This window comes from Parasteatoda tepidariorum, chromosome 1 (genome assembly GCF_043381705.1).
Source record: "Parasteatoda tepidariorum isolate YZ-2023 chromosome 1, CAS_Ptep_4.0, whole genome shotgun sequence".
Classification (NCBI taxonomy): Eukaryota; Metazoa; Arthropoda; class Arachnida; order Araneae; family Theridiidae; genus Parasteatoda; species Parasteatoda tepidariorum.
Window position 1 is genome coordinate 108,642,186 of NC_092204.1, and position 20,661 is coordinate 108,662,846.

Here is a 20,661-nt window from a genome sequence, read left to right on the forward strand (position 1 = left end):
AGATAGATAGATAGATAGATAGATAGATAGATAGATAGATAGATAGATAGATAGATAGATATATATATAGATAGATAGATAGATAGATAGATAGATAGATAGATAGATAGATAGATAGATAGATAGATATGCTAGAAAAACTGTACACAATTTAAATAAATTTCGATTTAAAAAATTTGTTTTTTAATAGCTCTTTTAGCAATTTAAGTAATCAATCAGTTGGAAGAGTAATACAAAAATTACTTGGAAGAGATTGATTTAATTGAGTAAGAACAGTCAAAATTATATAGTAATTTAGTTGAGCATTCCAGACCATGTTTGGTCATTACTTAAAAAGGAAATGCATATGTATAATGTCTTAATTATTTTTTTTATCTTAATGTGCAGGGAAAAAATAACTTACAATAAACATCCAGTGTTACAGATATTTCTAATGGAGGTAATATTGCATTGTTTGTAGTCTGGCAAATAAGGGTATTCATTAAATCACTTCGCTGAAGCTTTTCTATTAAAAGCTCATTTCTCGTTATTTGATCCACAGAATCATAGCTATCATCTAGAATTCTTCTGTTTTTCCACCATATTAATGATGGGGATGGTTTTCCTGGAAAATTAATTAACCGATTAAAGAACAAAAATTCTTCATAGGATAACATATAAACTCTAATTATTTTTAGGGGATACTTGTATATTTTATCAAAAAGTTATTATTAATTACTGATTTATACGCATCGTTAAAAGAATATTCCATTAGTTTCTATATAAAATTTTAATATTTTGAAATATTTTGAATTAACCAATTAAAGAACAAAAATTTTTCATAGGATAACATTTAAACTCTAATTATTTTTAGGGGATGCAGAATGTAATATTTTAAATATTTTGAATCAACTGATTAAATTTGTTTTTTCTTCTATTCAATTCCATTTGTTTCTATATTCAAACCAATTCTATTTGTTTCTATATTAAAAGTAATATTTTGAAATGTTTTGAATTAAGCTGAAAAAGAACAAAAATTGTTCATTGGATAACATAAATTGCAATTGGATAAAATTGCAATTATTTTTAGGCGATACAAAAACTAATATTTCAAATATTTTGAATCAACCGATTAAGGAGCGAAAATTGTTCATGGGACGACATTTAAACTGTAATGAATTTTAGGGATACTAGTATATTTTAACAAAAAGTTATTATCAATTCCTGATTTTTATGTAACGTTAAAATAGTTTTTTGATAGTTACTATACAAAAATTAATATTTTGGAAAAAGAAACAGTCTTTTAAACTGTATCACGCATTCTAACATTGATAAAAATCACCAACATCTATCTTCATACTTCCTTTTATCTCTGTTTTCAATTTTTATATTTTCACTATCATGCTCAAATTTATTTTTTGTTGTTGAGCAACAAACGAATTTGAGGTGTTCTGTAATAACCGCTATTAATATGCTTCTTGAGAAGACTTATCAAACATAAACAATGAGCAGATTTCAGTCGAAATTAACAAATAATTAAAGGAAAACAAATGGCAAATCAAACAACAGGAAATCAGATGCAATAAACAAGTCGACAGGTTTGATTGTAGGAGAAAATGGAGAGGATTTGAAAGACGATTATTAGAAAGATATAAAACTTCCAAGGAAATATGTTTTGTTGTTTATAACTTACTATAGTTCATCAGTTTTAGAGAGAGTTTTTTATTTTTCCCCTCCATTAAATATTAATTTGTGACCCCATGAGTATATTTTTTATTTTTTGATAAGGATTCTAAAGATACACATTAAGAGTGATCTTTGCGGAACATCCTGTATGGATGGATGGTTAACCGTAAAACTAAGAGCAGTTGGCACTATGTCTTGAAATTCACCGTAAATCTTCCAGGTTACTACTCCCTATTTATTTTTGCACTTACTTTTGTTTGAAAAAGCGGAAAGTTTGAAAAATATTACTTCACTTGTAGTGTTTACAATAAAACGAGATCTTTCAATTTAACTTTTAATGAAATCAACAACAAGCGAATTTGAAAGACTGAGCAATATTAGTTGGTATGCATATATGAGGCTACCCAAAAAATAACAAACTGTGATATTTACAAAAATATAGCTAAATAGCGGAGAACATTCAAACCTTCCGTTCTTATTATGCTGTGATATTATTTTTCTCAAATTTAATTAGTATTTATAGTATTTATAAATTATAGAAAACTCTTATGAATGGTAAAATTAAGCGTGAATTTAAACGCAATAATAAAACTTCCTTAAATATGAAGCATCGCTTTTGCATGAGCATATGCGGAAGGATACAACGGAAGTTCATCCGGTTTTCGGAAGCTTGTTATTGTTTTCAATTAATCAACCATCCGAGTAAAGAGAGTTTTTTAGAAAATAGATTCCAGTGATAATTTAAGAAATGAAATAAACATTTCTTTATTGGTTTAAATATCTAGAAGTTGACTTTCATTAGCAACAAATATAAACAAACTACTTATCTTAGGTTTTATTACAGATTTATGGGGAAAAAATAAATATACCAAAATTAAAGTCGTCCCTTGGAAAGTTCTAGTAAGAGATCCAGCAGCTCGAACACTTCAAATTTGCATTGAAACGCATTATATCACTTTTATAATTATCATGCATTTAAGATCAAAATGAGGAATTTCACTATGAAGCTGATCTAGATATGTTTCTTGGAAATCTTAAAATTATTTTATAGATGCTAATTACAATTAACTCAATCTAGCTTTTATGGGAGAGCAACAGATGTTAGCAGCATTGCAAAATCAATAACACTAACTGACTTATTTAATATTAACCAAAAAATATTAATCATATAAACAGCGCAGCGTTTCTTTATCTTAAACCGTACTCATAAAGTGTGACCATTTAAAATATTTATCGAAATGATAAATTTCTAAATATCTATTTTTTTCTGTATAATATATTATGAAAAGTACTAAAATTGATGGGATACTCAATTTTATTTAATTTGTGCGTCACATGTGTAAATCGCATTAGCCTGAATTTATGTGGTGAAGTATTCATAATTTTTTCTTCTTCTATGCTGAAATCAACTAAAAATTTTATGCCTTCTCAATAAATTCATCTTTCGAGAATATTGTGGTACCTATTAGTTTAATTCATTACAATAATCATTTGATGTGCCCATATCATAAATAATTTCATTTCTTACCTCCCTCTGCTTGACAAATGAGTCGCAGACTTTCCCCTTCGTTGAATGGGCCAATTACTCCACTTAAAACTTTTCCATTGTGATCTTTAATGATTGGCACTCCAGGTGGAACTGGAATAAGAAAGATATCAGCCTATGTGTTAAAATTTGTTATAAATAATGAATATTCATATGCATATCAGCAAGGTAAGATAATGAATATTTATTTGAGAATAAGGATAGGGTTTGGGTGAATAGAAGCAATTGATGATATGAAGGTTTAAAAAGTTTAATGATCTACTAGAAGAATTAAAGGGAGAGTAGGATGATTCCACTAAGAGAGCCATTGATGATTATGCAATTTCGGAATTAAGTAACTTAAATCTATATTTATGACATACACAGGCTTTCGTCACTGGCCTTTGAAATGCACAAAAGTTACTGGAAAAATTAAAGTATTTCGTAACATGTCTGATATTTTTAAATCAATTACAATTAGCATATCTGATTTTAGAATAAGTTGGAAAGAAGCCAAATATTATTTAGACTGACTTTTTTAGGCTTGTAGCAGTAAACTTTGAAGAAGGTTATTTAAAATAAGCCTTTGCACCCCTGGGTTTAATGCATATAGTTTAGTGTTTTAATTAAATCCAGCTAATTGAGCAATGAAATGTGAATTTCGATTAGCTTGAAGGTAAGAAACTCATGCATGTATTTTTCTGTTTAGCCTTCTTTCATTGCAAAATAACGTAAATTTTACTGCAAGAAGTCAGATTATTAAATTAGACAACGTCATCTATGTTTTCTTTTAGTTTATAGATCTTTTGAAACTTATTGGTACAATTGAGACTTTCTCAGGTAAATTAGTCCGTTCAAAGTAATTATTTTTTAAAATTTCCTTTAAATTTTTAATGTAGAAAAGAGCTTGAAAATTGGTAACAACCAAGGTTTATGAATATAATAAAGACAATTAGTTGTTTTATTTTTTAGAAAACAAAAGACAGTGCAACGTTTTTAGCTTCTTTTGAAACTGCAGGTTTTTAAATCGTTAATTTTTATGAGAACTTTTAATAGAGGGCATACGCTTTTTTTTAAAAAATTTAGATACTTTAACGAATAATTAATTAAATAAATTGCAAATCAACTTCGAAAAAATACTTCTCATTTTTATTTTATTTTAAATACGTATTTCAAAAAAAAAAATTAAAACAATAATAATAGTTTCGGTCAAAATCTGTCTCATAAATAAATAAAGATCATTTTTGTCAAAGTCACTAAAATATGCATAAAAAAGACATTAAAGTATTCAAAACCATATCTGGAAAATCTAACTTCGGGAAACGGCAATTTCATCAGTTATATATAAGACCTCGTATTTTAGACAAAATACTTCTGTCTTCAATTACTTTTTTAATCTTTAGGAAGATAATATTGAAAACTGTTTTTCTTACCATCCAAATTTATTCAGTTTTAAAAAGTTTTTAAAAATTACGAAAAACAATAATTTTGATTATAATTTGTATCCCAAATAAATAAAATCAGTTTTTATCGTTCTCCTGAAAGCAAGTTAAGAAAATTGCATTAAAATATTTAAAGCTGGATGTTATTAAATTCAAGAGAAAATGACTCTAGTAATTTACTTAAAATGACGATCTGTCTTTTTTGTATCAAGAGCCTTATTTTGAAAATCAGAAAAAAAAATCTGAAATTGTGAAAGTTATATTTTTTTATTGGCTAGATTTTTTATTTATTAAATAAAGTTGTGAAAGGATGAATATTGGGTTTGAGATACTAAAAAAGTTTTTATTCCTCTGTAGAAAATTTGAAAGTTAGTTTAACGTTTTTCAAGGTCATTCCTTAAGAATAAAGTTATGGGCATGCCCTCGTATCTACGGGCATTGATGCTTTTCAGAGTTGTGCTCCGTCAAAGTTAGTGAAAAATTCAGTTTTTCGCGTTTTCTGCCTTGAAATTCTTGGAAACACAACAGCACCCCAATAACTTCTTTACTGAATGTTAACGTTCACCATTAGGACAAGCTCTTTGCAGTAGATATAGCTATTCGAACTTTCAAAAAATTGCAAAACCTAATTCTTCTTCTCGCTAATCTCAAAACAGCGTCATCGCTGAAAAAAGTAACTATACCATCGTAAGGTGAATGTATCTACTAACACGTCAAAAGGAAAAATCAATGGGACGACGTCCCATTTTCAAGTTACTTACAATTACCAAAGTTACATATAAAAGGTATGTTCGTAATCACTTTCCTTATCTTTTCTGAAACGATAATGATGGCTCTCCCTCTTCAAAATAAGCTAAAAAAAAGAGATTTTATAAGGACTCCATCTGTAATTGAAATATATAATTATGGAATAGGAAACACTTGGGCATGTGTTTGCACATACATTTAACTGCTAAATCACAGTTTTTCTTGTCAGTCATTTCTCCAAGGTATTAAATGGATTGTCCTGTCTATGAAAAATTGTGAAATCTTACTATAAAAATCTAAAAATGTTATATATTCTTTTCTGAACTGAACAACTCTTATAAACAGGGTTAAAAGATATAACTTCTTTCAAGTAAATCTCAGATATGCAAGCTTTGAGAGTTTAATTACTTGATTAATTGCGTACTTGACTGAAAGTTTACTTGTTTAAATAATGTAATATATAACGATAAAGTATGCAACCTATAAAAAATTCAATAAACAAATTTTATGTAAATATTTATAAACATATGAGAAAAAAAATACTCTTGTAAAAAAGACTGTTAGATTTCCAAACGAACAAAATGAATTTTTGTTTTGCATATTTATCTTTTGTAAAAAAGCAGGACCGCATCAAGATCCAGAATTCTGCTTGTAATTGGAACGGAAATACAGGAAGATGTGAAATGATTTTGTCCTAAAGATCAGAGAATAAAATTCAGCAATACATTTGATAAAAGAGGTAAAAAAAAATATTACTTTGACAATTGAAGAAGAAACAGAGGAAAATGCTCCTGATGTTATGTGATCCATATTGAATAATATAAGTGATTTCAGTTTCGTTTAAGCAGATTGCCATTTTTTTTAATAACTTTAAGAAGCAGCTGATCCTAAAGAAGTAGCTGATATCCGAAACAGCAATATGAACGTAAAGTGTATCAGATTTGAAAAGGATTAAATGGGCAGGCCACATTATAAGAATGGAGGATAGCAGGACAACCAAAAAAGTTTTCTGTGCCAGGCCAACAGGTACAAGAAAAAGAGGACGACCAAACCTAATATTTTTAGACTGCCTGGAAAAGGACCAACAAATTTTAAAGATAATTAACTGGAGAACCTTGGCTAAGGGAGGAATGTCTTGGCATAGGCTTGTTGAGAAGGCCAAGGCCCATCCTGGGCTGTCGTGCCAATGAGAAGAAGAAGTATCAGATTTGAACAAAAGGTGAAAAGATTTTAATATAGGGAGAAAATGATTTCTAGAAAAAGATGAAAAAAATCTTGTGTGAAAACGAAACGCCCCGCTCAATTAAATGTCGAATTTTTTGACTTCCTAAATTTGATTTCAAAAACGTAAATAAGTTACACTAAGAACTGAGTAAATAATATGTGATATATAACAAAGTTTATGATTTATTAGTAATTTCTAACAGTACTTTATACAAATACATTACAAAGAAAACCAAGCTGTTGATTTAGTTTATTTATGGCATAGCGTCTCAGTGATTTTTGTTCCATAATTATATCTTTGAATTATAGATAGAGTTTTCTTAAAATCTCTTTATTTTAGCTTTAGCTTTATTTTAGCTATAGAAGGAGAAGATCCACCTTGATTGTCTTAAAAAGGAGGGATGTGGTTCCAACATTGCATTTATTTGCAACTTTGGTAATTTTTTTCTGTAATTACCAAAATTCTGTAATTATTGCATCCATTGATTTTTCTTTACCACATGTTAGTAGATACATTTACCTAAAAGAAGGTGTAGATAGTTTTTTGAGCGAAGATGCTGTTTTGAAATAAGCTAAATAAATAAAGTTAGATTTCGGAATTTTTGAAAGTTTGAATAGCTATATCTACTAAAAGCATCTATATCCGAAGGTCAGTGCTCGGTCACAGCGCTTGTCCTAATAGAAAACTTTAATACTCAGTAAAGGAATTATTGAGGTGTTGTTGTTTAACTTAGATTTTCAGGGTAGAAAATTCGAAAAAATAAATGTTTCACTATTTATGACAGAGTATTACTCTAAACATCAACAATGATGACCCATGAAAAAAGGGAGCCATCCCTCATAATTAGACAACGATATACTAATAATATAACAAAACAAATTTTGCAGCATTGTTGCTTTCTTGAGATGAATAATTTAAAACATACTTATATTTCACTTCGGAACGTTGACCTTGGAGAAAAATAATTTATAGTCCATTCCACCTTAAGTTGGCACTGGAGAGAAGGGTAGGCAAACCGGATTACAGCCGTTGTCATTGAAACTGGGTTACTCTTTAAGTTGGTTGGGGGATGAGGTAGCAAAAAAAGGAGAGAAAGTGGCCAGTATTGGCGTTAAAGAAAACAAAATGCGATTTTTTTTTTTAACCAGAAATCTTACCAAAATTTTGAACAAAATACAGAAAATAACGCTATTTTTTAGAGCATTTCTAATAATTATTATTTTGAGATACTAGTTGTAAGCTGATTTTTCTTATTATGGTTTTTAAAAAGCAGATTTTCTTATTATGATTTTTTAACTAAACGAAACTAATTTTAGCAACAGAAGAAAAATATATATTTAAAAAGATTTTTTTTTTTTTGCCGAAATCTAAGTAAGAAAAAGAAATGCACAGATGCGCATAAATACTTTGTTTTAAATATTTATTTTTATATGCTACTTATTTTTTGTAGATTAATGTGCATTTAATGTTAATTTATCCCACATTGTTGTTGTTTGGCGTTTTGTGGGGAAAGGAAAGGTCAACATAAGCAGGAAATTATTAATCGTGAAAAATATCATACCTATGTTTTTTAATATTTGCTGTTCTTTTTTTTACAAATAAAAATTCCAATTTTTTTTCAGAAAAGTTTGTCGTTTTTTACTATAAAAGTAATTTTTTTCTGAAATATATTTGCTTGGTGAAATATATTTAAGCAAACTAAAGATTAATAACTTACAAAAGAAAAAAAAGCTATCGATTAATAAGTAACAAAATAATACAAACTAACAAAAAAACATGCTAACATTTAGTATTTAGCAACAAAAAAGGAAGAAATAAATCTAACAGGGAATCACAACAAAAAATTAATAATTAATGCAAAAAAAAAATAATTACTGTAAAAAACGAGCTAACAATAAAATAACTAGTAAAAAACAACAAATTGTAGATTAACATTGCATAGCCAACGAGGCTATTTCCTTGGCCTTGAAAACTAATTCAGCGCTAAACTAAAGCACCTGCTTCTTCTTTGTACATTCGCTTTACTGAGAAGGTATTTATAAGTTAAATACATTTCATTTAAACATGATAAACTTTTAATACATGTTTCAAGATAAACTTTTATTATTATGCAACATTTATTTGTATTTGTACGCGCATTTAAACTGCAATTAATTCCAAAATAGCGAAGAACTACTTTTCAAAGGCGGACTATTACATTCCCTACCCTTCCCTGCAGTGCCAACTTAAGGTGAAACATAGTACAGGAGCTCAAACTTGCATAGTATTCATTTTTTATAACTTATTTCAAAATGAAAAATCGAGTCAATCAAAAAATACAACAATCATATATTGTCTGAAGTTCAAAATAATGGCTCTTAAATATCAAAACTTTGATATTTAAAACAAAAACCTATAATGCTACATTTGCCATTTCTATTTAGTATTCTTCAGGAAGGTATTATTACGAAGAAAAACAAATATTGCAAAAATATAAAATTAAAGTATTTATTGCCATTTGATAAGTGTGGTCATTATACCAAACATAAGATCTCATGTTTTCCAAATGAAGAATACATTCCTTTGTTCGTGGTCTACAACTCAAGGAGAGGAGAAGTTACTTTCAGATACTTTACCACACAAAGAGTGATGGATGTGATCATTAAACGTTCACTGCCAAGATGAAACTGTGAAGGGACTCATTAAGTGTGAGTTACTTTCATAAAATAAATGATATGTTTGTACCTCCCTTTTCTTAATTTCTAAGCCATGCTAGAATAATGAGCTAAAAATGAGGGGGGAGCTCAAATTTTGTAACAAGAAATGTATCTACCAGATTGAGAATTAGTTATTTTATTACTATACGTTTTTGTTCTGCATCACGCAGTTACATTCGTTACAGCAAATATTTCCAAGGTGTTATTTTTAACAATGGTTCATCTATATGTTTGGTTTATTATCCAGCATTTCAAAATTAAATTCTACAATCAACAATCACTTTCATTCAATTTGTGGATTTGACATTTTCATTATTTTGTGTTATTTTTTTCAGCCATGCGTTGTTCATTTTTTTTGTAGTTGTTTGCATTATGGTGTGCATACTTGTGGAGTATACCAGATACAATCAATGTGATTGACAGTATAACTTTTTCCTTAATAGATTCATTTTTTTTAGTTTATCTTACATTAAATTGTCTGCAAACAGTTTTGAATTATTTTTCCCAAACATTCTTGGATTCAATGAATTTTTATTCCTTTATAATCTGTAGTACTTTTACTTATTACTGAACAACCACATATTTAGAACTGTTTTAAAGACTTGAAAACATAACTGGTAGAAAATTTGCAATGAAAAAGGACACAGTTGATGTCATCAATTAAACAGGAGGGCCAAATAAAATAATGAGTCAAATTTACACCCATCACGACATGTCAGAATATTTTTGATCGCGATATTTCTCTAGATATTCGTAGGGATAGCTGGACTATTTTGTTAAGAAAAAAGAAGCATTTGATACAAATGTTTAAATATACAAGGGGGGGGGTATGCTAATTGAAACTGTACCGGGCAAAAAAGGCATGAACCATAAAAGGATTTTACCATTAACAGATAGTAAACGAAATATGGCAATAAACCAAATCTGTAAGTGATACCAGCGTTTGCGATGCTTTTTTTATGCCTGTAAATCACACCAATAAATATACGTTGATTATTCTTTTATGATTTATTACGTTACTAAAACCCAGGGCTAAAGAGAATAGAAGGGCTAGTTCACTCCGCTCTTAGAGCTGAAGCTACGATTTCCCTCCTCATGACGTCACTGTGTCCACAGATCTCGGAGATCGCAAGCAAAGATATGATAACTTTGCATCTTTCTCTTTGTAAAAATAAGTTAGACTTTTTCTGGTTATTAGCCTTCAAACTTTACGTAATTAACACATTATTTCCGTTCATAAACATAGTTCAAAAAAAACTTTCTTGGTTATTATATTAAAAAAATACCATTTTAAACTTATAAAAATGTTTTGCTAGTTGGTGAAAATGACACGATAAATACTTTATTTTAAAAAGTTCAGTTTTAACTTTAACTATTAAGAAAAATGAAGGCATATATCGACACTTTTTTTATCTACATATTCTTTTATAAAGATAAGTTAAGTTAAATTTAGAATCCCTGATTTTAAAATATGTCGTTAATAGCAATTTGTTCATACTTAATCATTAGGAAACATCAACCTTAAACGCTAATTACTGAAACAAAATAATAATTTAGGTTCATAATGACATTAGAAATTTTACAATTGTTTATAGACATTTAAATTTACGATGATATAATTTATAGATATTTAAATTGAAGAGAATATAATTTTTAAAAAAAATCATAAATATTTAGAATAACTACATTAAAAAATATGTTATGAAATTAGGAGAATTTCAACTATATACTATATATTTTATTTATACTTTTTACTTACATTTTAATTTTCTTTGACTTTATCTATTTTTTAATTCTTTTCACCTGCCTTTCTTTATGAAGTAACGAGGCGGTTTCTATTTAGATAATGAATTTTTATAAAAGTTCTTTACGACAGAATAAACGTATTGCTGTTTTATATTAACTGTGTCATTTCGGAATCCATTCTTTACATAGTTGTTCATTTACTTTAGGGAACACGCGAAAAATTATACTTTTTCCTTTTGTTTTTGTATCAGAATTTTTGCAAGTTGCAATCGCGCAAACTGGCATTTCGATAATAGTTTTAAATTCTTGTAAATTCACTGCAAAAACTGAGGAAAGTCATTATAGAAAATAACAAATGTCTTAGAATATCTCGCAAAAAGAAATGATCCAATATTAGTTAGAGCTAGTAAGACCAAACGCTCCGTTCTTGAAGTAAAAGTACGAGCTTTGCGCCAAAGTGACGTCACTAGAGTGACGTCGGAGGATCTGCGCGGCGAGAGATACTTCAAAGGAGTGAACCAGCCCTTCTATTCTCTTTAGCCCTGACTAAAACCGGTTTCTAAGACTGAATTTTTCCCAAAGCTGGAACTTCCTGTGGTAGCACTTTCAATGTGCAAAATGGGAGGGTTTTTTCACCTTCCTTTTAGACTATACGTTTCGTTTTCGTTTTTTCCTATATGTCTTTATTGGCATAATGAGGTTTAAATCACACTACAGCTACAACTTAAAACAGGGCTTTGTACGTCAGTTCAAGCTATATTAAATCTTCCTTACTTGTCACAGAAACAACTAAAGCAAAGTGTTGCGTTCTAGCCTTTTGGAAATCGACTCTGCATCTGTATAAACCTTCATCAGCAAGAGTTATTTTATCTATCTCTAAAACAGCTGGCTGAGGCACTGTACTGAAGAAGGCTCTTCCAGAAAGAGCTTCATTGGTCGCGTGACGGGCTTGAGACAGTTGTCCTCGCCTGGCATCTAAACTGTAAATGGGGGTAGCAACATCATCTTTGTACCACAGAACTAAGTAAACTTCGTCATTTATAATGGGTGATGTTATGTCACACGGCAGTGAAATTCTGCTTCCTGACACCGCTTGTAATGGAACTGGGATTTCTGAAAAATAAGTAAACAATTAATAAAATGGTTGCAGTTTGCAATTAGAATTATCAAATGCAAAAATTAACTTTGAAGCAATAGAGTTTAATTTTTAGATGATATTTATTTTTCATTAAATGATTTTTAATAATCTGCTTAAGAGTTAAAAGTATTTTGAAAAAGGTAAAATATATTTAAAAATTTAAACGTACATAAATTTTTTACACTCTAAAGTATACTTTTTAAACAATTTTTGGTTCATTAAGTTTGCTGAAATCTCAATATAATAAAATCTTTGCATTTAAAATTAAATCTCCCTTTAAATCACTTAAATATTTAATGTATTTTTTACATCCTGCAAACTTTATATTAGGCTGCATTCTTTTAACAATTACTCACGAACTTATTCAAAATAAGAATAAAAGACATTTTAGGGAAATTATTTTAAAATAAAGCAAGTTCTTTCAAAAATGTAAGAGAAAGAAATGGAACTGACACTTTTTTTTGGCAGATTATGTGTTTTTATTTTTAAATAATGATCTAGTTTACGAAATTGAAATTATTTAATATTATAGCAATAATCAAGTAAAATTTTTCTCAAATCAAACTTGGAGAATTAAAATTAAATGATTGAATTTTCTAAAATTAAATGAGTGATCTAAATCAGTCGAGAGCCAAGAACCGTAGGATCACTTAACCATTCACAGATAGCATCTATGACGTTGTTCATTTTTATAAAACCGAATAATACGTTTCGATTTGGTCTATAAAACTCATAACGTATTACATAAATTTCAGAACAGTTAGAAGTTAGTAGCTTTAATAGCTCCATCAACTTTATGTAATACTTTTCTAATTACTTTGATGACTTAAGCGTAGATAAATACTCACACGCGCACACACACACACAAATATATATATATATATATCCGTNATATATATACATATATAATACCCTCTAATTAATTACTGACTCCGATAAAATAAAATATAAATAAATATTAATATATATAAACATGTCTGTATTAAAACTATCATATCGAGTATAATATGATAATTTATATGCTAATTATCATCGAAGTAATCTTGTTTTAAATTTTATTCCATAAAATGGTAAACATTTAAAATAATTAAGCAATAGTTATTCAACGTCTAAGCCTCAAAAGTGTTCTATTTCTAATAAAATTATAACGTTTTTTCGCAGCGTATAATTAATTTCCTTTTGGATAACTCAATGGCTCCCGCCTGTACTAACATTCGATTAAGAAACATGCGCTCTTCAAAATTAAAAATACCGTTTGAAATTTTTTAAAACAATGATAAGGGGCAAAAAAGGCTACAGTGGACACCCAAAATCGTAAAAATCACTCAAAAAATTGATTTTCCAATTTTGACCATTTTACATTAATTGAATAATGCTCTATCACATGCAAAAAGAATTTTTCCGATTTGAGCAATTATAAGCAAGCTATAAGCTAGTTTCGTTTTCGTATTTTCGTGCCACGCCCCTTTGTTTACATTTTTACTGTCACCTGAAACCTCATAATTTTTAGTCTTTTACACTTGCTAAGTATTTTGATTTTCTTTACTTTTAAAAAATTATTATAAAATATAAAATTTAAAAAAAAAATTTCTGTGGCAATGAACTTTAACTACAACTTTCTCTTATACAATCGTGTTTGTTTACAATCTGAACCTTAGCGTTTGCGATTTTCTTTCACGTTCTAACCTAAGTTATTTTGAATTTTCTCATAAACAACAGCACTTTTCAGCGCTAAACTATTTATTCTTTGATTTAAATTTATAACTAATATAATTTTCTTCAATTTCTGCATCTTCTATTTTGATTTTTGTTTGGAAATTCTTGTTGCTTTATCACTTCTAAATTATTTTTCTTTGACTGTTTCTAATTTCATATATTGTTTATATTTCCTTATTTTCTTTATATTTCCCTATTTTCTTTCATTGGTTTTTTTATTATTCTTATTTATTTCTAAATTTTTGGCTTTATATACTGATGGATTTAATCACATCAAGGTATAGAAAGCCGAAGGTTCGCCTTACGAAAAGAAGGAAAACTTTGATCGCTAATCTTCAAAAACGAAAAAGTGAGACTGATAATTTTTCTGATGACCAATCTGTTGCAGAAACATCTGAAACTCGCGAGATTGATGATTGCCCTATTTCTGATGTTCCAGTGGCTGTAGAAAAACCTGAAGCAATATATGTGTTTACACATAGTGCAATGTTTAGTCAACTCCTGCAGAATGTGCCCTGTAAAACCTGTGGTAAAGAGTCACTGAATATTAATCAGCACCAATCCCTTGGATTTTCCATAAAATTGGAGCTTCTGTGTCAAGAGTGTGGCGAAAACTATGGCAGTACTTTCTCAAGTGTCAGAGAAAAGGAAAGCATGTCTTTTGATGTGAACAATAAACTTGTGAGTGCCTTCTTATCAATTGGGAGAGGCCATGCTGCCATGGAAACTTTTTCCTCAGTGTTAAACATGCCTAGTATGGACAGAAAAACATTCACCAAATGTCTGCGCAACCTGAGTAATAAGAATGTGGAATTTAGGGAAAATATGCTAAAAGTTTCTCGCGATACTGTGAGAGAAGCTCATGTGGAAATAGATTCTTCTATACACGGAGATAAAATAATTGATATAAGTGTGTCGTTTGACGGCACCTGGCAGAAACGTGGCCACACCTCCAATTTAGGAATAGGTGTGGTTATCGATGTTCTTACCGGCCTTGCTGTTGACTTTGAAGTACTTTCAAAGTATTGCCAAAACTGCACTGTTACAGAGAAGCAGCTTGGAAAAAATGCACCAGAATTCGCAATTTGGTACGAAGGCCACTCTTCAGAATGTGACAAAAACTTCAGCGGCACATCAGGATCAATGGAGATGCATGCTGCTAAAATTATGTGGGAACGCTCTATTGATTCCTGTAATTTGCGTTATGTCTCAATTCTCAGTGATGGAGATTCAAAGACATTTTCCCTTTTGCGTGAGACCAAAATCTATGGAAATGATGTGGAAATAAAAAAAGAAGAGTGTATTAATCACGTTGCCAAGCGCCTTGGCACTGCTTTACGCAACACAGTAAAAGAGGGGCGTGTTAAAAAAGTTACGCTTGGCGGGCGTAAAAAAGGACTAACAGAGGCGAATATATCGATGTTGCAGAACTATTACCGTAAAGCCATCAAGAATAATGCGCCAGATGTGCAGAAAATGAAGACTGCAGTTCTCGCAACAATTATGCACTGCTCATCAACGGACGCTCGACCGAAGCATAATAAATGCCCTGTTGGTGATGCTTCCTGGTGTTTTTATCAACGGGCTCTGGCAAAAAAGGAAACGCCACAATCACATAATGCTATGAAAATTTATTTGTCAGAAGAGACTTTGGAAAAAATCATGTCTGTATACCAAAGACTGGCTGCAGATGAAATTCTTTCACGGTGCATTGCAGGCAAGACTCAAAACTTGAATGAGTCATTGCACAGCTGCATTTGGCGCAAATGTCCTAAGGACACCTTTGTGTCTAGGACACGGCTTGAAATTGCTGTCACTGAAGCGGTTGAGGAATTCAACTTGGGGCATGTCAAAGCATTGCAGTTGAAAGATTTTAGTGATGATGTCAACTTGAATGACAGCTTTTCAATGAAAATCGCTAAAGCTCAAGATAGTCGACGGCAGTCACAAAAGCGACGCTGCCAAAGTCAGACCTATAAAACCAAAAATATACAAAAAAAGCACTAAAATAAAAGTGAATGCAGTGCATCATACGCTTCTGGTGGATTTTGAATGGTGTACTTTCTTCTAGTGTACTTTTATTTACTTACCATTTTATACTTGTACATGGACTATTTTATATCTGAATGGACATAGTCATTTTATGCTTATGAAGATTTGTATTTGGTAAAACTGTTTTGTTCGTGTTGATTTTATGTTTTTTTTAATATTCATTGCTGAATATATTCATACCTAATGAATTTTCCAGCTAATTTTTGCGAAATGAAATATTTTCCCAATAATCAATATTGCAATATTGAATAATTTTTGCATTCAAATTTAAAATTAATTTTATTCCTTTTGATTAATTGTTTAACTTTTGTCATACATTATCAAAATTCATCATTTCAATAAATAAATTTATAAAGAAATAAAATAAATGTGTATTTTATGGCAATTTTTTCTGATTATTTTTACTATAATACCATATTTTCTTCCTCATTAGTTTCTGATATCTACTACTATAAATGGTTAAATTTATATATAATTGGTTTGTTCTGATATAAAAAAGCATATTAGTTAGTAAAAACATAAGAATTTGAAAAACATTTGACATTATTTGTGTTGTTTTGCCTTTTTATTACAAGAACTTGATTTTCTCAGAACACAAATTTTGCAACGAACTGGAAATTGAAACGGTTCAATGCGCTGTAATTTTGATGACAACTGCATGAAACTTTCCTTACACACTCTCTAGATCAATAAAAAAAACTTGTAGGGAAAAAATTTTGAAATAGTGTGACACAACATATTTTATGGTCATTTCAATGCTCCAAAATGTTCGTTGAGCGACGATTTTCATGTTTTTCTCTCCGAAACTTGCTTTTTCTACTCTGTATGGAAATTGGTAGTAAAATGTGTAAATTTTTTCCCTACAATTTGAAGAGAAAAGTAAATAGAGTTGAAATTAACAAATAACTTTTGAATTTAAAAAAAATTTTAGCGCAAGGAGCTAATTTCAACTTGAAAATAAATCGAAAATTTTTTTAAAAAAATTTGAATTTTTCATGTTTTAGCATGAATTATGTGTCGAACTATTTTATTTTATGTTCTCTATCTAAATATGAACAATCCCTGCAAGTTACAGCAATGTGACATTATTTTTAAAAACAATCTTGTTAAGAGTCCACTGTAGCCTTAGCCATATCATAGTAGAAATTTTGAATTGCTCGATGCTATGGTTAGAATTGAATATAAAATGTGACTTAACTTGATGTTTCATCGCGGTTGCAGCAGATTCACATTTTATTACATGGAAATTTTAAAATTTAATCTTCTACTGATTTTTCTGACATTATATGTATCTCTTCTTTTATTTCAGAAAATAAAAATTTTTTTTTTATTTCATTCATTGTTTAAATTTTTTTAAATATATTTTATTCATTTTGTGGAAATTTTTATATTTATTTTCAAGATTGTAGTTATTTCACTGTAATTAAGCTTGCAACATAATTCAATTTCACGGGATTGATGGTTATATCACTGCCACGCTCCCTACTCCGATGTGCTGTTTACTTTAATATTTTTGTTTTTTATTTTTTTGACAACTGAGAGTAAAAAAAAAACAAACAAATTTCATTTAGCAAAAATCATCTAATGTATTAAAATAAATCATCATTAAAATAATATCTTTAAAATATGAATTATTTTCTTTATCGTTTGTATGCTTTTTCCAAAAACAAAATTTAAAAACAACTGAATTTGTTTCGCTTGTTTTATCTAAACTTTTGTTTTCGTGACAATAAATAATTATTAGCACCTATACGACTTTTACATACATTCTAACGTAAAAAATAGATAAAAAATTGATAATAAAACCAGATTAATTAATAACACTTGAAAAAAATTACGGCACTAACTATTTATTTTTCAAAAAATTCTTTTATTAAAATTATCACATATAAATGTTTAAAAAAATAGATGTAGAAAGAAGAGATACAGTTCCTTTCTTTCTCTTTTTTTTTCGGGAGGAGGCGGGTAAACCTCATTCACCTTACAATAGGGAAAGAATTTCCGGTACTAAACTGGTGGAATGAAACTGGTTAGAACCAAATTTCTTCTAGTTTACATACAAAGTGAATTCAGTGAGAGCTGTAAGACGAATTAATATATACCTGCTGCGTAACTGAGAAAATAATGATATACAATACGAAACACTTCTTAACATTATATAGTAAAATCTACAATTTATTTTCTTTTGACCATCCTTGCTGAAAAGGAGTGCAACCAGCTAAACACATTTTCTTAAAAATAGCTGCTGGGCTTCATCAAACCATGAACTAACCACATTCTTAAATTTATTGTTAGAACTTTAGTGCAGCAGATGAAACAAATTTCGATTTGATGGCAAAATTTGTTAAGGAAAAAAAAAGAGAATGAATAAACACTTAAACAAATTTATATACTTTCAAATCACGAAAAAAATTTTATTTTACTGAAAAAATGAATTAAGAGAATTATAACAATTTTATAATTATTCTAATAAAAATGTCAAAAAATTACATGGAAATATTACACTTTTACGGTTAAAAGTAAATTATAACTGATAATTATGTACATATTAACTAAAATGGCAGTATTCTATTTTTACAGCTGATTTCTTTAAACTAAAAAGAAAGAAAGAGAAAAATACTAAATCTATGATTCATATTTTTAAATCATAAACTAACCATATATCTCTTACAATTCTCTCCTCAAATAATGATAAATTAAATCCCTCAAGTAAAATATGAGAACTTATGGCCAGTTGATGCAGAAATAGTTTTTGTTATAATTTCATTTTAAATTAAGGAAGGCGATGGCGCTATCCGAAGGCCAAAGGGTGCCCTTGTTGACACAAACGGAGAGCACTTTATGTGAAGGCTGAGTTCTTAAAGATTTAAAATGCAGGTCTTGATAATATTCAGTTTTATTAATAATTTATTGAAGAAGATAAGATGTAGTGTAATGAAACGCTCTAAAAAACGAATCAATTTTAATAATTTGAAGCGATGATTCTATTTTTTTAATGATTATATTTTTATTCTAAGAAGCTCACTCAAGAATATGCATATACTTCATATAGACAATTGATTTTTATGCAAAATTAAATACAAAAGTGATTCCTCAGAATAAAAAATATTTTTAAAAATAATGTTGTCAGAACGGTAGAGATAATTTAGAATATATGACCTTCATAGATCTTAATTAATGACCTTCTTAATCTTTAAAAAATATTTTTTTAAATAATGTTGTCAGAACGGAAGAGACAATTTAGAATATATGACCTTCATAGATCTTAATTAATGACCTTCTAATAATCTTAATTAATGACTTTCATAGATTAGTAGAAGAAAGATTGAAACAAAGGTAGAAAGAGAAAGGTTGAAACATATGCAATTATGCCTTTTTATTACTCTTTCTGAATCTAATTGTGGGAATCAAAAAATGTTATTACTTAAATACTAAACTCGCTTACACTAAGACAATTTGGCCCAATAATCATTTTGATATTGTATTACTTTATCATTAATTAAGATTAGAAATTGCTTTAATCTTCGAAAAATTACTCAATGTAAAACGGGGGATTAATCGCATCAAAATTTGTGTCCGTCTTTGTAAATATGCGCTATCATATATATATATATATATATATATANCCCGCTACACAAAGTAGCCCCGAATGACGGTATTGTAGAAGCTTTTTAAAATTAAGAAACAAGACACTAAACCATACTTTAAAGTATAAATAATACAATAATACAACGGCTGGCGCCTTAACAGAAGAAACGTCCGTGCCACAAAACGGTGCTAATCTATTTTAGAGTAAACTAAGTTTTCAAAATTTGTGTCCGTCTTTGTAAATATGCGCTATCAAGTTTGTCTTTTTTTTAAAAAAAAAAGAGGGGGGGGGGGCGATATGACCGTATTGTCAGAAATTTTTGAAGCAATAAATGCGATATTTCAGAAACCGTAATATGTCTCTTCAAATGAAAATTATAATAATAATCATAAGGATAGTGGAGGGGGTCATGTGGGCGAATTTCCCCCCCCCCCAAGTCCCTTTTTCTTCTCCTAGTTTGCAGTTTTTTATTAATTGTTATCATTAATTCTTTCTGAAACATTTATTATGTATAGTAATTTTTTTCGTTCTGTTAAATTTTGATAAAAAAATAAAAATAACAAATAAAAGTCCTATGAAAAGTAAGTAGCAAGAAAAAAAGTTCTCATTAACTCTAAACTCGGATCCCTTACTCCCCTCTACAAAACTATTCTAAACGTTTGATAACTGCACGTCTAATGAAATGTATAGCGTTACTATGAGGAGCCATCGTTTTCGAATGTAATTTAAAATCAGTTAGTCGTTGCATATGTCAGGGTCAGACCGAAAAACTACTCCGTGAATTAGATAATAGATATAATTCTTAACTAGAAAAAAGTTTGTTCTAACTGTCCTTAAATGATTAAAATGTTACAAAGCATTAACAATTTTGCAGCTGTACTGAAGGTTGTTAATATTGCAAGGATGTATAGCTTGAAAAGGAAATTTTTTTTCTTCATTTACTTCAGTTGATGTATAATGGCAGCGGCTTCCAGAAAAATTTGCATTTCAATCTATTGGGATTAAGACATTTGTTAAGACGCTTTTTTTCATTTATTTCTTGTTTCCTTATCTATTTTTTGTTCGACTGTCAATGGTGAGCGAATGACGTATTTTTGACAGGATAATTTTGGTTGATTGG

At 29.1% G+C, this 20,661-nt stretch overlaps 1 protein-coding gene across 1 annotated transcript in view; it reads right to left on the minus strand.

Annotated features, from left to right (window-relative positions):
• LOC122271661 (neural cell adhesion molecule 2) overlaps positions 1–20,661 on the minus strand; it is a 139,462-nt gene that overhangs the window by 87,192 nt on the left and 31,609 nt on the right. Inside the window, exons 2-4 of the mRNA XM_071185043.1 lie at positions 11,821–12,159; positions 3,194–3,304; positions 404–604 (exon numbers count right to left, since the gene is read on the minus strand). Of these exons, the coding sequence (XP_071041144.1) occupies positions 404–604; positions 3,194–3,304; positions 11,821–12,159 (651 nt within the window). The remainder of the gene's footprint in view (positions 1–403; positions 605–3,193; positions 3,305–11,820; positions 12,160–20,661) is intronic.